At 47.5% G+C, this 20,279-nt stretch overlaps 1 protein-coding gene across 1 annotated transcript in view; it reads left to right on the top strand.

Annotated features, from left to right (window-relative positions):
- Window positions 1-20,279, top strand: part of ACAP3 (ArfGAP with coiled-coil, ankyrin repeat and PH domains 3) — a 153,070-nt gene that overhangs the window by 64,622 nt on the left and 68,169 nt on the right. Inside the window, exons 2-4 of the mRNA XM_014610109.3 lie at window positions 11,115-11,172; window positions 17,494-17,613; window positions 18,574-18,627. Coding sequence (XP_014465595.1) covers window positions 11,115-11,172; window positions 17,494-17,613; window positions 18,574-18,627 — 232 coding nt within the window. The remainder of the gene's footprint in view (window positions 1-11,114; window positions 11,173-17,493; window positions 17,614-18,573; window positions 18,628-20,279) is intronic.

The following is a 20,279-nucleotide window of genomic DNA, read 5'->3' on the forward strand; positions in this document are numbered from 1 at the left end:
AACATCTACCAAAAACTACTCTGATGGCAATGAAAATCCTCTCCTTGACTTTAGTGGTAGTTCAGTTCCTCTGAAACAAGGGCCCCACATCCCTTCTCTGTACAGTATTCAGAAGGGCCATGCCTCACACTGGCCACCTGCAGCTAAAAGTTTAGGTTATGGATTCGCTCCCTGCTCCTCTCATGATGGAAACAGCTGAGGCCTGGAAAAGAGCATTAGGAAGCAAGAAAGGCTCACAGCCAGGAGGTGCCTAACACAGCCCAGAGCTACCTGCTAATTCGGACTTTGCTTTTTGGGTATCAGTAACACGATTTGCTTCGCTCCTGTCCCGGTTGCATGGTTTTCCAGCCAGATGCTTGCAACCATGTGAATTTGTGACATCTGGGTCAGGTTCCAAGACATACTTGACAAGCCACAGTGACTGCCAACACCTGTTTATACCTGGGTGTTACTCAGAAGTGGCATGCATCACGGGGGTGGCTGGTGTCCAGGAGCAGCATGTAGCATCCACCCACTAGGACAGATTCTGATTTCTGTTGTGCCTGTGCCACTCCTTTAGTCTCCATGGTGTTCCTCCAGGTTGGTGTCACTGCAGATCAAAATCTTGTGTTTCATCAAGGGTGCCTTGGATGGCCTAGTCACAGGTCCCTCCAGTGCTTTCAATGACCCCAGCAAAGACTTTGCCCCAAGGTCTCTGTTACTCAAGAAGGGAGTTGGGGGCAATTTTTGAGTAAAATCTATTATTTCCCTTAGGATGAGGCTCTGACACCACAGCAGTGAGGGTAAGACAGTCGTTCTGGTTGGGGTCCTCAGTTTTCTTGCAGGACAGAAGGTCACCACCACCCTCCATGCTCTTCCCAAACCCTGTTGGGAAGGATCTGAACAGTCTGCCAAACTGGGCATGACACACTACTACACCAGCTCTAGGATGGACCCAAACCAGATGTTCCCAAAGCTGGACTGGATCCAAACCTAGTAACTAGCCTTGGGGCAGTTTAGTCAGCACTACCTAATGCAACGAAACAAATGTTCTGCTGCAAATACCAAGATCATGATCCGCGTGTGGCAGAAAGACTTAGTGGGAGACTTCCTGTTGACACCAGCAAGGTAGGAGCAGGCCCTGATGCTCTGGCTACTCAGGAAGGCTGGTGATGGGCCCAATGAAGCCGCGTTCTTGGAAGCACAGGGCGTTTTTGAAAAAAGATCCCTGTCGTAAAGAGTTAAAGGCCTAAAATATTTTCTTAACTTAGCCTTTTCCTCCAGATAGATGATCTACTCGGTCATCTGCTGTATGAAGCCATGTTAATAAAGATCTTTCTTGACAGGAGTGCATTGGAACAGGGAATGGGCCCTAGAGAGCTCTTCATTAACACGGCTTCAGCTTGTTACCAGCTCATTTGCAATGTGTTGGAATAGCAGGGATCCTAATGCATTTATTTGGCCTTAATGCATGTGGACCTGAGGGGGACAATGGGGAGCTCCATGCGCTAGGAGGAGAGATGCCAGCTGCTCCTTCCAAAGGACGTTGCTTTCTGGCTTCTCAGAACTCAGTGCAGGGCTCTGGGGCTGCTCGGTGTAAAGGCAACGGGCCCGAAGGACTTCACTGATGCAAGGAGGGCTAGCACCAGGGCCAAGAGGCAGTGGCAGAGCTATGTGAGGGCCACATGCAGCAGATGATTGAGGTCCTTTGGTTTGCTTTCGCAGGCATCCAAGAGGAGCATTCGGGCAACATCTGGGTGTCCTGTATTCATTCTCTCTCGGCCTCCTTCCACATCACTCGCACAAGTCCTCCAGGCAGCCACTCCCTCTTCTAAATAAGACACAGCAGCTAAAAATATTACAAATCACATGTTCATCCCTGCCTGCTCGATGCTGAGGTTTGGATACCAAGAGCCTGCACTGGCCTCTTGGCATCCCTTTGGCACCTCAGATAAAATGTGACAGCTGCTTAGCCTCAGTTCCCTGCACCAAACGTAAAGCTCAAGTCTCACGCATGGCAAGTTTCCCTGGACAAGCTTGCATCATTTCATGTCCTTTGGGTCCTGGGTCCACGGTCTCCTCCATATACAGTCCAAATACACTGGATTTTTTTTTAGGGAGTGATAAAGGTGGGTGTAAACTGAAGATGCTCCTCCTGCATCTCTCAGCCTGGTCCGCCTAGAAAGCCTGACATCTTAACCACCTTGTCACAAAAGCCTCAGTTTAATGCCTTCAGCTTACTGGCATCTGCTGTTTTCTTTGCTGCAGAAATAAACCTCTGCTTTCAGACAGCTATTCTATCTATACCCATCATAGATGAGAAGAAACCGAGTGGAAAAAATGAGTCCGGATGGGACAGAAGAATGACGATGAATGAAGGCACGTGACTTCCAAGCGCAGAGCACAGAAATAGCAGGAAAAGACTGCCTGAGAGAAGCCCTTTAATTATTCTGTTTCTCAGCAAGGCTTTTGCCATTGGCACTGTCAAGCCGGCTGGCATTCCTATTGGGTATCCATCTGTGCTACAAAAAAAGAGCTTGGCACTGCATTATTTAAGGAGGAAATAGCCTTCATTTTTGGAAGCAGTTTCAAAGGGCTGGTGGCACATCGGTTATGGTCAGAAACCCCTGTAGGGAGTGGAGGAGCTGTACTTGGCTTGTGAGTCACCAGGATTTTGTTTTCAGCCCGGTTGCAAGGGAGTCTTGATTTCCATTCTTATTTTAGAGTTGCTTTTGAAGAACTGCCCCGGTCAGAGGCTGAGAGATGGGGCTCGGGGAAGCGACAGCCAGATCCTTGCTCCTGAAGCTGCTTGAATGGGTTGCTGTGTGTTTGTTGCCAAGGCACAGGAGATTGAACTCCTGTTGACCATGCATGGATGCAAATGCAGGCCTTCGGGATGTAGGAAAGAGGGCTGGAAGGGACCTGAAAAGGTCATCTAGTTCAGCCTCTTGCTCAAGGCAGGATCATGCCTGACTAACCCATCCCAGTCAAGTGTCTGTCGAATTTACTCTTGAAAATTTCTCTAGGTAGCTTGTTTCAATGCTTGACCAGCTCAAGTTCCTCCTCATCTCCAACCTAAAGCCTCTCTGCTGCAGCTGGAGGACATTGCTCCTACTTCTGTCCCATTGCTTTGCCTTACTGCAAAGCAAATTACTATTCCTTTACCAGAGCTGAGTTAAAGGAATCCCTAAAATGCAGCGAGTACAGCCATGTGAATACTTCTCTGCCCTCACCAATGCCCATTCCAGTGTCATCTGCTGATTACTTTCCTGCTAAACCTGGTATTTTATGCCTTTCGCTTTGCCTAGGACTTGCATGTGGGCAGTTTTTAATACTTGTGAGTGAGTCTGTGGATACTGAAAGGCTCAGATACCTTTGTGTGAGTTCTCTCTGTACCCTGGCCTGTGCTGCAGAAGCTTGGCTTGAAGTCTCTGATTCTGCTTTCTTTGTAAAGGCCTCAGTCTTCCAGTCAGGGAACAGAACTAAACAGCCCATAGGCACGAGTCTCTTGCTAGGAGCAATGCTCAGTCCAAGTCATTTGTTGTGCCTACTGCATAGGCTGGAACAGGACTGCTTGAAGTGACAGCCCAAGAGTTTTGGATGGCAAAGAAATACAGAAAACCCAAATGGTGTGATCGAGGGCAATTTGCACAGCAAAACGGAGGGTTGCAATCACATGATGGGGACATCTCATGTAACTTTATTGCAGAGGAAGACACTTATTACTTTAATTAAATTTCTTGTGGCCAGCATGTTGCTGCTAACTGGCATACATGCTGCTCACAGGGCAGAGATGAGAGAGGGCTGCCTCTCCGGGTTAAGAGGGACACCCTGAAAGAGTGGCATGGGGAACCTGGAGTTACTACTCTCCACGTATGAATTATTCTGTGGCAAGGTAGACGTCATTCTCCCATCAAACTGCTACCTCTCAGCGATGCTAAACTAATGCTTCCCCACAAACAATCCATTCAGGCTCGCCCTTAAAAACTGCAAGGTCACTTGGTGGCAGGTTAGAGGTAGCAGGAGTTTTTATCTGAGTTTATTTGGCTAGCAGGACTCAAGCCAAGGTCTATGAATACCAGCACCTCTGCTATGCTATTGTAGGGAGCCCAGGGTCGGGTCATTACAACGGAAAGGGAGCAACATGGGGATCTTGGCACTGAAGCTCAGTTAAAATAAAGTTGTGGGCTGGATTTGGATCTATTTTAGTGGCTATCCAAAATGACCATGGCTCATTTCCTTCTTCCCACACAGTTTGGGCAACTGAGGCACCAGAATCGTATTTGTAGAAAGCAAGGGTTGATATTATAGCATTATCCTAAGGGCGACCTTGCTCTTAAAAAGTCAGATTTAAAGGAGGAAGCTGACTTGCTATACTTGTATTCTTTGCTGGTGTCACCAAAAATTATACTTGGTTGCTGTGGGGTTTCAGATCACACCTTTGCTTCGCACAGGGTGTCTGACATCTGGGGAGACTGTTCTGCCGGCAGAATCAAGCCCATTCCTGAAAGACCCCCTATACAGAAATAGGCTCCCCCAGGGAGCTGTCCTGATTAGGTCCTGTGGGAATAGGACCTAAGCGTAAAGTCCTCCCCCGGTCAGGCTGAAAGCAGTGCAAGCTGAGGGGGCTCAGTCCATCGCAGGATCCGGCCCTGTGTCCGGAAACAGGCAGCCGCATAGATTAACTCTCTAGACCTGTGCAGGCTGCCTTGTCAGGAGACCCAGCCAGGAATTTCCTGAAAATACCAATTTAACAACAATTTAGCAACATATCAAGTGGAAAAATCTGATGAACTTCTAATGAAGGAGCCAGGTGTTTCCATCGGAGACTTACCTGGGTTCCTGCCATTTCACCTGAGAAGTCCTGCTTAAAAGGGACAAAAATCATAGCAGGGTCTACGTACAGCTCTAGGGGGACCATTGCATGGGCTGTCTCTGAGCTCGGGGACGCGGGGGTCCCTGCTGCAGAGCCTGGATGCTCTGGCTCAAGCTGGGGCCTGGCTCCTGGCTCTGAAGCAAGCGGCTCAGAAGCTCTGGACTCGGGGATTAGGCAGTCTGTGCAAGCTGGGGTGGCACGAGGGTCTTCAGAAGTCAGGACAGCCAACTGCTTTATTTAGTTTAGGTGGAAAAAACCCCCCAAGGTTGAATGGAAACATCTCATTTCCTGAAGTGATAAATCTCTGCAATTTCCTTTCTGTGGGAAAGTTAATTTCTATTTTTTTTGTTCCAAGCCAGAGTGAAATGACAGAATATCCCCTGGAAAGGAAATTGGGAGATTCAATCGGATCTAGTTGTCAGTCTCATCGACTCCTGCCTGTACCATGTGTTTTCTCACCTCCAGAGTGCCTTTACGTACACTGCTGGAATTTGGCCCCCACACGGGTTTATACCCACAGCTCTCAAAAGCACTTTATGAAGGAAGGTGAATATTAGCACCATTTTGCATAGGGGAAAACCGAGGCGCACAGCAGATTGTAATAGTCACGGAGACAGAACCCGCAGCTAGATGCTTTTCAGCTGGTTTGTCCAGTGGCGTAGACAGCTGAAATAAAGTTTGGAGATACATCCACACCTTCGGCTTTATAATGGAGTGATGTTATTTTGGAGCTCGCTCACTGCGGCCGAGGCCTCTCCAGCTTGATTAGACATGGACCCCAAGGTGCAAAATTCTAGATCCTAATTTCTCCACCTTTCCACTTCTGCAAGTTTAGCGGCGTTCAGATCCAGGATTTTCCTTTGGGCCGTTATAGGGATAGAGGCCAACTCTGTAAGTCAAGGTCTGGATCCAAATGCATGCTATCACTCCTATACTAACACAGGAAAACATTCCCCTCCCCGCACAGTGGGAACCATCGGGGCCCAGCTGCCTTCACCTAAACTGCGAGAGGCCCTTATATTTTCTCTATCCAGTATGGTTGAATGAAACCAGATTCCAGGCTGTCTTCTCGAATACAGAAGAGCAATTAATAACTCAGGGCATTTCCTCTGTATTTGAAGTTTTGGCTTCTGCTGAGAAGTAGATTTGTTTTGGGGGAGTATCGTTTTCCGAGATGAAATCATTATGCGATCGGGGACCGAGCACTCTCTGCACAAAGTACCGATGGAATTGCAACATCTCTTGCTCTTGCTGTTGCAGAGAGCGGGGCAAGTGACACTCTGATTTTAAGAAACCAGACAAAGAAAGGGAAGGATAATACTGGAGCAAATACAGTCCTGGTGCCAGAGGATGTAGTGCTCTTCCCTCTGAAGTTATTTGGCTTACAGTAAATTAGCTCATGGTTGGGAAGAATAGAGACAAGACATAGAGGGTTTTTAAGTGCAAAGAGACAAAGATAATGTCCAAGATTCCCTCCCACTTGTAAATAATATCGTAGGCTGAAGGGGATCCTAAGCTCGGTGAAGGGCTGTTACAGCGTTGCGCCACAATCCTCAAACTCGCAGAGAATGCAGATTTAACAAGATGGTTATTTGCTGCTAAGTAAACAGACTAATTAATTCTTGGGGGGGAAATATGTTCTTTGAGGCTTAACAGCTATGAGGAAGATTGTTTATGGAAACCACAGTAATGGCAGACCGGGAAGCACCATATGCAATAGATAAAAGAAGAAAATTGGTTCATAAACAGCGATGCAAAAGATAAACAAGCAGTGTGGCTGTTCAGTCTCAGAAAATGGAAGTCAGGTCCTCAACTAGTCAAAGTTGGCTTAGCTGTAGAGACCTCTGAAGCTTTCTTCCTTCCCCAGGTAAATGGATTGTGTCCCTTTACATTAAGCGAGAATCAGGCTCCAGAAGTCCTGGGTTCTTTTCCTGGCTCTGTAAAAATTCATACATATTTGGGTTGGAAGGGACCTCAGCAGATCATCAAGTCCGACCCCCTGCCCTGGGAAGGAAAGAGCGCTGGGGTTAGATGACCCCAGCCAGGTGGATGTCTAGCCTCCTCTTAAAGACCCCCAAAGTAGGGGAAAATGCAGACTCCATTGCAGTCGACATATTGGGGTCTATCACTGTCCGGGGTGATTTTGTTGGGAGGATCAGAGCTATACGAGGTGCAGAAGGCCATGAAGCTTGAAGGGCGAGTGAACAGGTGGACTCAAAGAAAGGGATGGCATAGGATGAGAAAATGCTAGGTCAAATCCAACCCGCCTTGTAAGTGACCAAAAGTTATCGCTGCTTTTTGGGTCTTTCCTGACCTAGGTGAAGAGAAGGTGACAAGTCTTGCCCCATTCGGGGTAACTAGGGGAGACAGGTCTTGTTCACACTGCCACACGCTCTCACGTCTAGACAGCAATTCCTTCAAGAGAGGGATGGTGGTCACTCTCTGGGTATGTGCACAATGCTTAACATGGCAGGACCTCCCTCCTCTCTGGTGTCTCCGCCGGCTACTGTAATACGAACAGTAATCCCTTGCACAGCAGCTCTGCTGTCATCAGCACTAGTCCTCATTGCTGGCAGGCTGAATACGAAGGGGCCCCGTGATTAACGCCCATCCTTCGCTGTAGTCTTTCTGGAACAGGCAGAAGCCGCATGGGTGGGAAGCTTGTTGCAGCGCTGCCCACACTATCCCTGTTCTGGTGACAGGCAGAAAGAAGTCTCTGATCTCAGACCCTGGCACTCCAGCGCTTCTTGTCAGCATCCAAATCCCTCGAAACGGAAGGCAAGTGTTCCCAGAGGGCTGCCAGATGCCAGGGACTGAAGGGATTAGCCTTGGCTTTGATGCTGCAGAGCGTATTCTCTGTCTGTAGGTTTCTTTTTCTTGCCTTTAAGCCAGAGCTGCCTCAATGCTCTCTCAAGATCCTTGAGACTCCAAACCATTTCAGATCCAAAGTTTCAGGTCAACCCCAGTGAGGCAAAGATGGCACCAGGCATCATCCTAGATCCCACAGTCCCAACAGGATTGCCCAGCCTCTTTCATCTGGCATCCGAATGAGGGCAGAGGGGGTCTTGTGAGCTCCACCTCGAGGCTGCAATGAAACAGGGCATCTTGGCATGAGAGGAAGCAGGTGATTCAGACATCTTCCATGATGCATTTAATAGTCATGTAGTCATCACGTGACACCGCTTGTGAACACTAGTGTGCAGCACTTCTGTAATCTGGGAATAGTTGCAAGCTTCAGGTGGTGGTGGAGGGGCTTATATTGAAGGGCCCAAATTCACCAAGTGCCTTCAAAACATTTGCCTACCCACCACTACCTTTGTGAATCTCAAAATAATAATAATAATAAAAAATCAGACACTATCTGAAATCCTGGGATGAAAGAAGCACGCTCCCTCACTCCCACCATGTTACCAACTATGGAGCAAAAGCCTCATATTGTATAACCTACTTTAATATTACAGGAGGAACCAAAAAACCCCAGTCCTAGATCAGGTCACCGTTGTGTTAGGTGCTATATGGTTCTCCAAAAATAAAGTGACTTCTCCAAAGGCCTTCTCGCCCTGTGTACAATGCGGGTTCCTCTTTCCAAGCAGCTTTGAGACTTAATAAAGAGAGAAAGAGGTTTGCTTCTTTCTGCAAAGTGGGGTCTGATTACAACGGTGCTTGGCTGGCTCCAGTTAAGATCAGGAGAAGAGAGAGAGGGAAGAAGACGCTACTTGTTCTTTCTCACTGTTGTTGGCTAAGTCGTAAGGACAAGATCTAAAGGCAGTTAGATCCAAAGGGGAGGTTTTGGCACGCAGCTCCATTTGATTTCTCTGCATGTCTTTTTTGTATTTAGTCCTCAGTCATTCTCAACTTCTATTTCTTTAACTATAAAATGAAGAAAATAGTACCCCAAGCTTATAGGCATCCTGAAATCTGCATCTGAAGCTGTCCATTCCCCATCAGGATTCAGTCCAAAGGTCCAGTCCTATCCCAAAGAGGCATTACTTGCTGGGAGAGATAAGTGTAATGGGTAGGGAGGAGGGTTCACAGTCACATGTTGTGTTGTGTCACCTGGCCATGGTTGTCATGTCATCACCACATGTTAAGTATGTGCTGTATGATGTCTGAATCATTTAGTTCCTCACATCCCAAGGGAGGCTTTTGGTGGCTGCTCTTTCCTGAACCCTGCGGATTTTGGATTGAAAGTCTCCTTAAAAGCCAAGGGCTTAGCCAGCATGGTGTAGTTCAGCGCCTAGTTGTGCTTCTGGTTGTGGGAACCGAGTTTCCGACCCCCATCCCGCTTGGATTACATGGAAGGACAGTAATAAATGGTGGCCGCTTTGTGACACTGCCAGATGGGGACCATGCTCACCCGCAGAAGGTATTATTGTTTCTCTTAAAATAATATTCAGGCTAAACAAGTCTCTGCTGCTTGCTGTAGATCTCTATCTGATCTTTACATTTTATTATCATCAGCATGTGTAGACATGAGCGTTTGCCCTGAACCACCACTTCAGTGGCAAATTCTCTTCCTGAACTTCATGGGGCTTGGATCTGGTTTTGTACCTTGTGACTTTGGTCTTTTATTTTTTCATCCTTCATGTTGCTGGGAACGAGACCCTGGGTAGCAGGTCATCCCTTTAGAAGACGGGGTAGAGATGCACCTTTATAGACCAAATAAGATATATATAGCACAAACGTTTGTGAACCCAAGTTCACTTCATCAGATGCTGTGAAACGATGAGCAGAAATCAGAGTATAAGAAGGAGAGAAATCTGAATACAAAAGACGAGGGAGAAGGAAGGTGGGGGGTGGGGGAAGGGGGGAAATGTCATAATAAAGGCTAATCCAGGTAATAAAATAATAATCCATAGTCCCTGTTTAAACCACACTTAACCAAGTCCAGTTTGTGGATGATTTCTTGTTCCACAGTGTCCCATTTAATCTGGATTTTAAATATTTTTGCCTGAGAACAGCAATGATGAGGTCAGTGATGCTTTTAGACAGCACAGACCTTTAGAGAATGGGTTTTATGGCTTGATCTACCGAAGCCTTTGGGATGTTTTTTCCTGTTTCCCTTTGTTTCGTGCGTATCTCGTCCTTGGTTGTAATAGCGGTATAGCTTCTGCCCGATTCAAAGTTACATCCTTCCTCGTCACTCCTTTTCCCTGGCCCATGCTAGCTGCTGGAATTTTTAAAATCCAGAGCCTAAGGTTTTTGTGAACCTCCTCTCTATCGAGTGAGCCATCAAGCTTCAGAAGCCCCTGCAATGGAATTGGAAATGCATGCATTTGGTAACCAAGGCTGCACAGGTTTTATTGTACCCCTTAAACAAACACCTGGAAATGACTGTCTAGAGGTGGGAAATACAACCTTATGCAGCTGTGAGCAAGGGACAGCTTCTGGATTACTGTGCTTGAAGATAGACTCAGGTTTCCAAGAAAAGTGGATTCATCGTGAAGTGTCAATATGGTCTTGCCTTTTGCAGGACAATGGATATTATTTAAATATTTAGCATATTGTGGGAGACTGACAACTGTGGAATCCTACTAGCCTCTCTCCCGCTATCACAAGCGTCTGAGAAATGGAAAGAGCATGGGCTAGATCTGTCCTTTAGACATAGGCAGGTATAAAACTCTGAGCATGGGTGAGCAATTCAAGGGAAATAATGGCTTGAGACTAAGCTGTGCCTGTACTGGCTAAAGGCTTCCTCATAGGTTTAGGACACAAGCTGAAATGAAGGTGGTTTCAAAGCAACATAGTCACTTGAGGTCCATTCTCAGCAGTGGGGCATGCATGTATGCACAGTGATGCTGACTGCCAACAAGAGGCATTCTGGTTTGCACGTGGTGTGATTGTACTCCTGGTGTGGTCCTCAGATTTTTTATGATGCTTAAATGATTCCCATTTTACATGAATATAAGTGAGATGGGAGTAGGGTCCATCAGAGGACTGCTGAAGACTGCACAAGCAGTCCTGGCAACATGGATAGAAGCCACTACCGCTGTACTACCCACTTTCCAGCATCCTTTGTTAGTTTACGAGAAAAATTAATTCCAGATGATCTAAATTCCTCGAAACGGGCTTCTCTCATTAAATGTGAGCTCTCCGCTTATACAGCAGTCTCTGTGTAGGAAACAAGATGTTGACTCCTGTCCCTATTCCCCTCACCTCCCTTTCTGCTCTTTGCCTCTCACAAACCATTCAGCTTCCCTGGGCATCTGCTGCATTTAGGCAAACAGCTAATTCTTCCTTTTTGTTATTCTTACTACAGGGCAACCATAGATGAAGTGGAAACAGATGTGGTGGAGATAGAAGCAAAGCTTGACAAGGTAAGATGCAGCTGCTCAGGGGGCGGGAAGGGACTGAATTTAGGTGGACAAAGGATAAGTCTTTGGTTTGACAATAGGGCCCCATCGGCTTGTTCAGAGAGGGACTCTGCTTAGAAAGTCAGGAAACCACTGTGTAATCCACTGGCTTAGTACACGTGATCACGTCCTCCTTCTACTGGCTGCCCCTATCAGTGCAACTCGGTGATAGCCAAATTTAGCTGTTCTTTAGTGCAAGTGGACGGGGCTCTTCTTCTTAGCGTGGAAGCATGGCTGTGTAGCTGCTGTGCCAGACTGAACCCCTGGAGATTTCCAGCTGTTATTGACTTGCTGTATGATGTTGCGTGAGTCATTTTGCCTCTCTGCCCTCCTCCCTATAGCCATCAAGGCAGGGACCATCTCTTGCTACGTATCTACTCGGTGATCTACCGCAATAGGCTCCTTCTCGTAGTCGAGGCCTCAAATAGAGCCACTCTTGTGGAAGGGTCCTTGATTCAGTCTCCAGTAGTAACTGCCATGTTTGTGTGTAGCAATGGTGGTTTGTGATTGTGATGGTCCAGGGAAAATGCAGAATGAGTTGAATGATCTCTTTTACCGGACCAAGCAATCATATCGTTGGGAGAAGATGTCAAATGAGCTTTTGGGCACAAAATGCTGTTCCTCAAGGGAAAGGAGGCTGCATCTGTTCCTTCCCCAGACCTGAGGAAGGGCATAGCGTGCCCAAAGGTTTCTTGTCATTTATTCCAACTGTAAGATTGGCCCAATAGAAGAAGTCATCAAACAAACCTTGCTCCTTGCATATATGTGGGCAGTCTTGGGTCAGGTTTGGTGCCAGAGATGGGATTCATTTGGGAATTGTTTTTTAATAGTATCTTATTGATTTTGTTTTCACTGTAGCAAATTCTTTAAGTCCACTTGCTGTATTAACAATCACCCCCCAAAATTCCCCTCTTTGAGAGGGCTTGTGTTGTCCAGTGTTTCAAGGCAACTCCTGGTTCTGTTCTCCTCTCTCCTAACAAAGCCTGACATACACATGCCTCTCCACACCACCTTTTCTTGCATAAGGAAATTTAAGATACCTGCTTCATAGGTACTTTTATCAAGCTCAGCTTGATAATTGTGAATGCTTTGAGACTTGTGGGTGAAAAGCACTCCAGAAATGCTCATTAGTAGTACATTTGTATAAGTGAGGAAGTCTGTGTGGGTATATATACCACTATCCTGCGCTGGATATAAAGGAGATAAACCTGAGTGTCTGGACTCCCAGGCTGCTATCTTAGCTCCAAGAGCCACCTCCCCCACCGGAAGCCTGGCTCTGAAGTTTGTTACCAATTTTCCCCCACTTTATGTGCACGTGGCTAATTTAGGGTTGTGTTTATGTAACTCAGATTTGTAATGCACTAGTGTATTGCACTAGTATTACGCTCCATGTGCACAATTGGTTTATTGGGCTGGACTGTGCCTACTATTTTTTTCCTGGATGCTGGGACCAGCATTTGATATAGAAACATGGCACAAACACCTTCATGTACGTACGACAAAGAATTCCCTGGATGTAACAAATAGATGCAGAAAAAAACAAGTCTAGTCTGTGCCTCTTGACCCTGTCACTTGAAGATTTCCAGCTATCTATCCATCTGTGCTACTACAGGACTTGATGAGGTCTCTGTCAGCAATTAGCAATGCAAAACCTTCCATCAGCAAAAAATATGGTTTGTAATATCCATGCATTTCAGAGTAGGGGGCAGGAAGAGAAGTGCTGAAAGAGGCTTGGATCTCAGTCAAGAGGCTTACTGATGGAAGGCTGTTTTCCCACCCTTCTCCCCTCAAATATCTGAGACACCAGCCAAGATGTTTCTGAATGAGAACAGACAGAAATGTGGTGGAGGAAGCTGAGAAACTATTGAATTCTTAGCAGAGACTGCACGCTGCTAGATGGAAAGGGAAATCCGGCACAGGACAGGGAAGGTGGCCTGGTTTAAGCCACAAGTTCTCAGAGGTCAGCAGCCTGTAGGAAATGAATGGGTGGTTTTAGTCTAAGTTCTCAGAACCGGTGTCTTCATGTGTTAGTGAACCCCCAGAGAGGCCCAGACTAACCATTCGAGTTGGTTATTCAGAGACAGGATCAAAGCACATTAGCTGCCTAGCATGGGGAAAGCTTGTCTTAATGGAGGCACTACTGTCATGGCTGTGGATACAGGAATTTAGTTTCTTGGACTGCCCATCTGGAACCCTTCACCAGCACCAAGATCAGGCCCAGAGCAGTCACCAGGGACTAAGTTAAACAGTTAAATACTCCATACATATTTTCAGCCAACTATGGGACAAGATCAGAAATAGATCCTACAAGCTTGGCATCGGGACAAATAAGGTTGACTTGGAGCTGAAGGGTCATTGAACTTCAAAGCCATTTCACTTCACTTCTTTTTGGACTCACCTCTTGATTTCAGCAAGATTTGGTCCTTGTTACATAGCGCAGCACTCTCTGTCTAGATTTGCACATGCCCTTATGGTGTTTTATAGTCATTAATGGAGGTATCCTGAGGACGCACCTGTGTCCGCTCAAGTGTTTTGTCCTATTAACATCAGACATCTGCATCTGAATCAGGAACTGAACCTGCATTTCCTTACTCTAGTTCAGTGCTCAGCCTACAGTTGCAGTCTTCCTCTCAGGGAAAAATTATGGAATAAGGTACTAGTGTTCAGTGCAAACATGGGAGTCAGAATCTGGCTATTAAGATTGAATATTGAACTCTCTGAACTTCCTGTGGTTTAGTGGGTTTTTCAGTTTTTAATTGCTTTCTCCAGTTAGAGGCAGAAGCAGTTATTTCTAATGCAGTTTAAATACAGCTGCTTCCTTTGCTCACATAGGCTGACCTCAAGTTAGCCTCCAGCTGTTGCAGACTGATTTCCTACCAGCGGTGCCCAAGCTTTCTAGTATTTCAGGAGTCTTTCCAAAGCGAGGGAATGCGATTTCAGAGTGTGCTCGGGTTGAGTGGCCCTCAGCTACTAGCAAGACAGCCTTGGCTGTGTATGTGTGCACACAAGGAGGTATTTTAGAAACCGCCACGTTGCAGAGAAAGCTGGATTTCCTTTCCAAAGGATCTGTCGAAAGCTCCTTGAGTCCGTCTGGGCTCCAGATGCAATAGAAGCTGGAGCAGTTTGTTTTCTGTCTTTGGTGTTGGATGGAGCAGTACGAGCCTGCTAGCCTGTTCTGCTAAAACTATGTGAACAAGAGAAGTACAAGAACTGGATTCAGAAGCTGTCTGTCGGAGACGGCTAGGGAGATCTGTTCTCACCCCAGGGGAGAATTGGTCAATAAATAAAGAAATGCATCTCTCTCATTAGGATTAGACAAAAATGCCTTTATAACCATTATTCAAACATTTGAGACCCCTCCCCCAACAAACAAGTGACAATTTCTTAATTTCCGAAATGCTTGTCCACAGTCTTGACTTTTCATGTTGCCAGATAGCCCTGAAATGCAGTAAAACATTCTGAATAACCCCAACTTTGTCACCCTGCTGATCTTCAAAAAGCATCTTGACAGACACCCACTTTGCTGAGGTCATCCGATCCCATCAGTCTTTCCTGCCCTAGTGCCGGGGGGCTGGACCCGATGATCTGTAAGGTCCCTTCCAGCCGCTAACATCTATGACACTAGGAAATGAATACTCCCCCCACTTTTTTGAGCAGCCCAAACTGTGCATGGTGGGAAAGTTGCTTTGGGCTGTGGTTCTGACAAAGAGAATCCATGAGTTCTTTTGATCTCTTTCCTGCTTTCCATCAGGAGCTTTGTCCGTGAGCAGAAAACAAGTCCTAGGGTGAAAAGGTCTAAAACATGCTTAGATGAATGCTGTAGTCAGCAAGCAGTTAGTCCAGATATGCTCAGGGGCTCTGCAGTGCACGTGGGTGGCTCTTGGGGGCTGGACATGCTTCCTGTAACTGAATTAGGACAAATGGACCTCAAGGAGGGGGGTTCCCAGCAAGAAACAGCCTACAGAAGCTGGCTATTGTGGTTCAAAGCTTGCTTCTGAAGCAAGGAAGTGGCCTTGTTCTTGCTGTCGGACTGCATCCTAGGCTTCAACTGAATTATTACAGCATGCGCTGGTTATAAGCAGGAACAGAAGTGGGTTTGGAGCACGTGGTTCCCCAGTGTAACAAGTCACATACTTGTTTTTAAAGTTGCTGAACCCCAGCCTCCCTGGAGCAAGGCCTTTCTAAAGCCCACCAAGCAAAGGCTGTGCTAAGTCATACGCAGTGCAGAGACAGCTTCCGAGAGTCCTTTCAGCCACTGTAGCACATGCATGTGACCAGGAAAGCAAGTCCTAGCATCCTCCCAAATTGACAGGAATCCCAGTGCCTGGTCGTAGGCACATGATGCAGCTTTAAAACCAGCTTCAATCCACTAACTCAGAGGTTTTGGTGTGACGACTGTAGAATCTCACCACCTCCACCCTTGTTCCTTTGCATGCTACGCATGAAGCCCCCAGCTGCCAGGTAACACTCAGGGCACATCGCATGCATATCAGCTCCGACACATGGGCCTGGGGGCTGATTAGCTTCCAGAGTACAAGTTACCTGCCAACGCACAGCTGCAGCTACTCACCTTCCAGTCCAGTGCCAGGGTACATTTTGCTTCTTCACCATCAGGCACGTAATTGCATCCCAAGAGAGCGTTGCTGGGCAGGCTGGTTGGCCAGATCAAAAAACCCGCTCCTTCCAAAGCAAGGAAAGTCCCAAATCCTTAGGGGCTGTGCAACAGTTCAGACCTTTCCCTGGGTGTCGGGGGCTGCTTCTCACTGCTGCCAGGAATTGCAGTTCCCCTGCTAAGTCCAACTAAATTTTTGCAAAAAAAATTATTATTTTGCAATAATTTAGTTGGTCTAATAAAAGACATCCCATCTACCACGAGTTCTGATTCCTTTTGCCTCTAGACCAATACGGCTGCAACCTGGATACCTGCTAAGTCCTGCTCTTCAGATACAAGGTTTCTGTATTACATCTTCAGGCAGCTACATGACCTGCCCTCTGCTACAAGTACCAGCCAGGGGCACCCAGTGCACAGAGCAGCTTACCCAGCTTCCTGCAAGCCCTGTCCTGTCCTGAGCTGTCCTCAGATATCCCCAGCCAAGCTCTTCTCTGCACACAGCCATCCCAAGCAGGCACCAAACCCTCAAACTTGCCCTAAGCAGGCCTTGCTGTGCCCTGATGGCACGGCTCTGAGAAGCCAAGCAGGCACAGGTGGGAGCGGAGGTATAAGATGCTCTTAAGAGCCCCTCCTGGCTTGTGACAGCCTGGTTAGACTTCCCCATTACTAGTGGGGGGCTCCTTGCATGCATGACAATGCAATAAGGAGCCTCCCCTTCCTTTCCTGAGCAGCTGCTGTGCATAGACCCTGCAATACCCCCTGTTCTCAGAGCAGGGCACCCCTCAGCTCTGCAGCCCTCCTCAGCCAAACATCTTGGCCGTGGCACACGTGGGGCATGGTTCCAAGCTTCACTTTGCACTCGTAAGGGCCAGATCCTGACGGGGTAAATTGGTGTTGTCTAACTGTCCTTGTGCACTCCCAAGGACCTGTGCTGTCTGCAGTGGCAAGGGAGTCATTCAGAGAAGCAGCACGTACCCACCTGTGGTGCCAAAGGGCAGAAATTGGCCAGGGAAACCTCAAAAAAGTGCTGTGTGTCGCTATGGCAGAAATGTCAGCTGACAATAGCCAAGTATTTTGGGTAGAAAATGGACATGGGGTCCTTAATGCAGGCGCTTATTCAGTAGGAACCCCCAAATACCGCTGCATTGAGTAACGAGAGCGCTAACTTGGTAGCACTGCCGGGCTGAGCCTTGAATCTGGGCCCAGACGTCTACCCCTGCTCGTGCTACAGGCTTACTCACTGAAGGCATGTGAGTATTATGTTCTGTTCCCTGTTCGAACGTCTGCGCCCTTCTCGAAGACAGCAAAGAATGGGGCTTCAGTTTGAATTTTCAGGCTAAGAATAGTCCAGGCTAAAATTTGCAAGATGCTTCAGGGGTGGTTTTCTGGTGTCGATTTGACGTGGGGTTTGTATTTCTCTCCAGTGGGTGAGTCATGCACTTGGGGCAACTCATATCTACTGCTGCCAGTCAGTAGATCTGCTAATCTGCCTCAGGCTGTATTTGCTTTTGCTTTTAGCTACAGAAGAAGTCCTGGGTTCAAGCCTTGCTCTCACCACAAGCAGCAAGCCTGACTCTGCAATCTTACTTGCAAGTCTGCTTTGCTTACAAATGCTTTGGCCAACTCTGTATGACTGTCCCCGCTCACAACTCTCCCTCCCCTTCTCTCTGCAGCTGGTGAAGCTATGCAGTGGCATGATCGAGGCTGGGAAAGCCTACATCACCACCAACAAACACTTCGTCACTGGGGTCCGAGACCTGTCTCAACAATGCAAGAAGGACGAAATGATTTCAGTGAGTCTCTTTGGGGTATTGGGCAGCAAACTTGTTGAGAGATGGACAAGGCACGAGACAATGGCATTAAAGACAGGAGGGGTGTTTCTGGGAATTGGCTCTAATCTGAGCGAATGCAAATGTTTTCCAAGAGAGGCTTGCAGCCCCCATTGCTAGAGGGATGCTTTTCAGCGTGAAATGGTACCTTAGGCTGTTATCTATTAGGTTGGTACCTTTAAGCCTGTACGTGCATATGTTTCTAGGGAACGGAGTGGCAGAATTGAGGAGCAGGACTTTGGCCATTTTTGCCCTGCTCACCTTTGCCAGTCTCGTTCCAAAGCCCTGAAAAGGGAAGACATAGGGGGAGGGGGCTTCCCCGTGACTCAGCTCATCTTTCTGTGAAATGGGTTCACTTCCTGGAGGGGCCACTGGAAAAGAAATGGCTGTGAGGTTAAATTAATATTTGCAAAGTGCTCGGAGATCATTGCAGCAATATGATAACACTTTTCCCATCAAAAGTAGGGAAATCAGACCAACTCTCAGCCCCATTTGGGGTCATAAATCATATCAAAATTGCCCATAAATCCATGAGAACCATTTCACTGATGACTCTTCAGATGCTGTGTATGGTCTAGATATTCTGAATATCAAATCCTTGGGGGTGAAGTTTATATCTGCTCAGATTTGCTTAAAACCTTCGCGTCATTTTAGTCCCACGCAGGGCAGATTCAGTGTCTGAAAAAAAATCCCCTGATTTTTCACCACTAAAACCTTTGCAAGGGGAACTGTGGTTTTAAGAAGCCAGAGTGCAGACAGGGTCCTTCGAAACTGGGTTGGCGAGCATTAGTTTTTTAGGAAACGTGTAGAACTGTCATGCAAAAGGAATAGCCAGGGGGGTGCTGTGCTCAGCACTAAACTGGAAAGGGGAGGGGAAGAAGGGCAGCTGCTCCATTAACCGCCTGCTTGCTTCTTCTTTCACAGGAGTGCCTTGACAAATTTGGAGACAGCCTGCAGGAAATGATTAACTATCACATGGTAAGGCACCATCTTACTCTCAGTTCTTTGCACGCTAGGGGCGAGCCTGTAACGGTCTTACCTTGTTCTTTAGAGACTACATGATGATCTGCTGGCATTCGGTGAGGCAGCAGTGACAGCACGGAGAGGGTGGGTCTAGGAGAGTTTCCTTGAAAAGGTCCCATTTTCTGCTTTCTTGGCAGCAGATGTGAGAGAGAGGTTCTGGGAGGGGTTGCTGTCACTTCTAAGAGGTTCTCTTCTCCTTTCCTGGGAGGTGTCCAGTAGGCCAAGCTCTGCCTCCGTTAGTCAGTGGCATTACTGCATCTGCACAATGGCCAGCAGTCACGCACTGTGTGCATCCGTCAGTGCAGTGGGCTGCACGGGTACATCAATCTGTGGATGTATGTCGGCTTGCGTGACTGCTGTGGTCCGTGGGGGTTCACCAGAGGTGTTGCTGCGTGGCTTGTATGAGTGATGTTAGTGCGTGGGGTTGGGCATGGGTCTTTGAGGGCAGGACTTGTCCTGATGTCTTCAGCCAAACACACAGGACTTTAATGCCCTGCGCGGTGATGTGAAGAAGATGCTTTCAGCACCTTTCCGGGTATTAGGTGCTACAGCTTTGCTCTGTCCTCTCTCTTTGTTGTAAGGCTCCTTAGCTTCTATAGGAGGATGCATCCGAGGAAGCATCCGCTGTGTATTGCCCGTTCCAGCCATCAAAGCGATGCACGGTCTGAGAACGGCTCAAGGCAGCTGCAGCCCTCTGTGGTGTCTGGGGCAGCAGGAAAGATGGTCGCAGCCTTTGCAGCCAGCAGCACGTCAGGGAGCAGAGGGGAGAAGGCAGGGCACATTTCTCATCCTTGCTTGACATTTCAAAGCTTTCACTGCGGACTTGCAGCCGCCAGAGGGTCAGGGTCATAAAACCAGTGTCGGGGGAAGAGCTAGAACATTCCTTCCCCAAATGGAAAGAGCAAACATACGTAGTCCTGTGGTGCAGATGAATCATTCTTCTTTTGTGATTGAACCGGAGGCATCTTGTGAGGCCAGGGCAGGAACAGATGGGGTCCTGAAGGACCCCCAGCCCTGATGCCCTTTACCTGGAATCCCTCACCTTCAGAGCCCCTCGTGGATTCCAGACGGGGAGAGCAAGGCCAGGACCCACTGGTTTCCCATCAGGATGTAGCTCTTCCCCAGCCAGCAGAATGACTTGTAGAGTCACCTGGCTGTTCCCTAAGCAGGATGGGCTTTGGAGCTTTGCACTGTGTTTGAGAGTCCATTTAAATGCAACCCCAAAGGATAAAGCGGACTATATTAATGCTGCCATAAGATGGAAGGAAATGCCTAGGGACCGGCTGATCCCCTAACCACACTGAATCTTCGTACCAGAGCTCTTTTGTAGAGTTACCCTACTGTCTTCTACTGACCAGACACATGGGAAGAGTATTTATGACCCTTGCAAAGTATTTATGACCCTGGTTCTGAGCCAGCCCTACAATACTTTAAGCATGGAAGCTCATAATTGATTGAAATGTTTTAAACTGAAGAAAGCTTCAGGGTGCCAGTACTGGAGTGACCCAGTTTTATCCCACGATGCTCCTGTCACTATGTGTTAGGAAGAGGGTGATGTGTGCTTTCAGGACTCAGGTTAACTGGATTGGGTGGAAGGCAAAGCAGCA

This window comes from Alligator mississippiensis, chromosome 13, assembly GCF_030867095.1.
Source record: "Alligator mississippiensis isolate rAllMis1 chromosome 13, rAllMis1, whole genome shotgun sequence".
NCBI lineage: Eukaryota > Metazoa > Chordata > Crocodylia > Alligatoridae > Alligator > Alligator mississippiensis.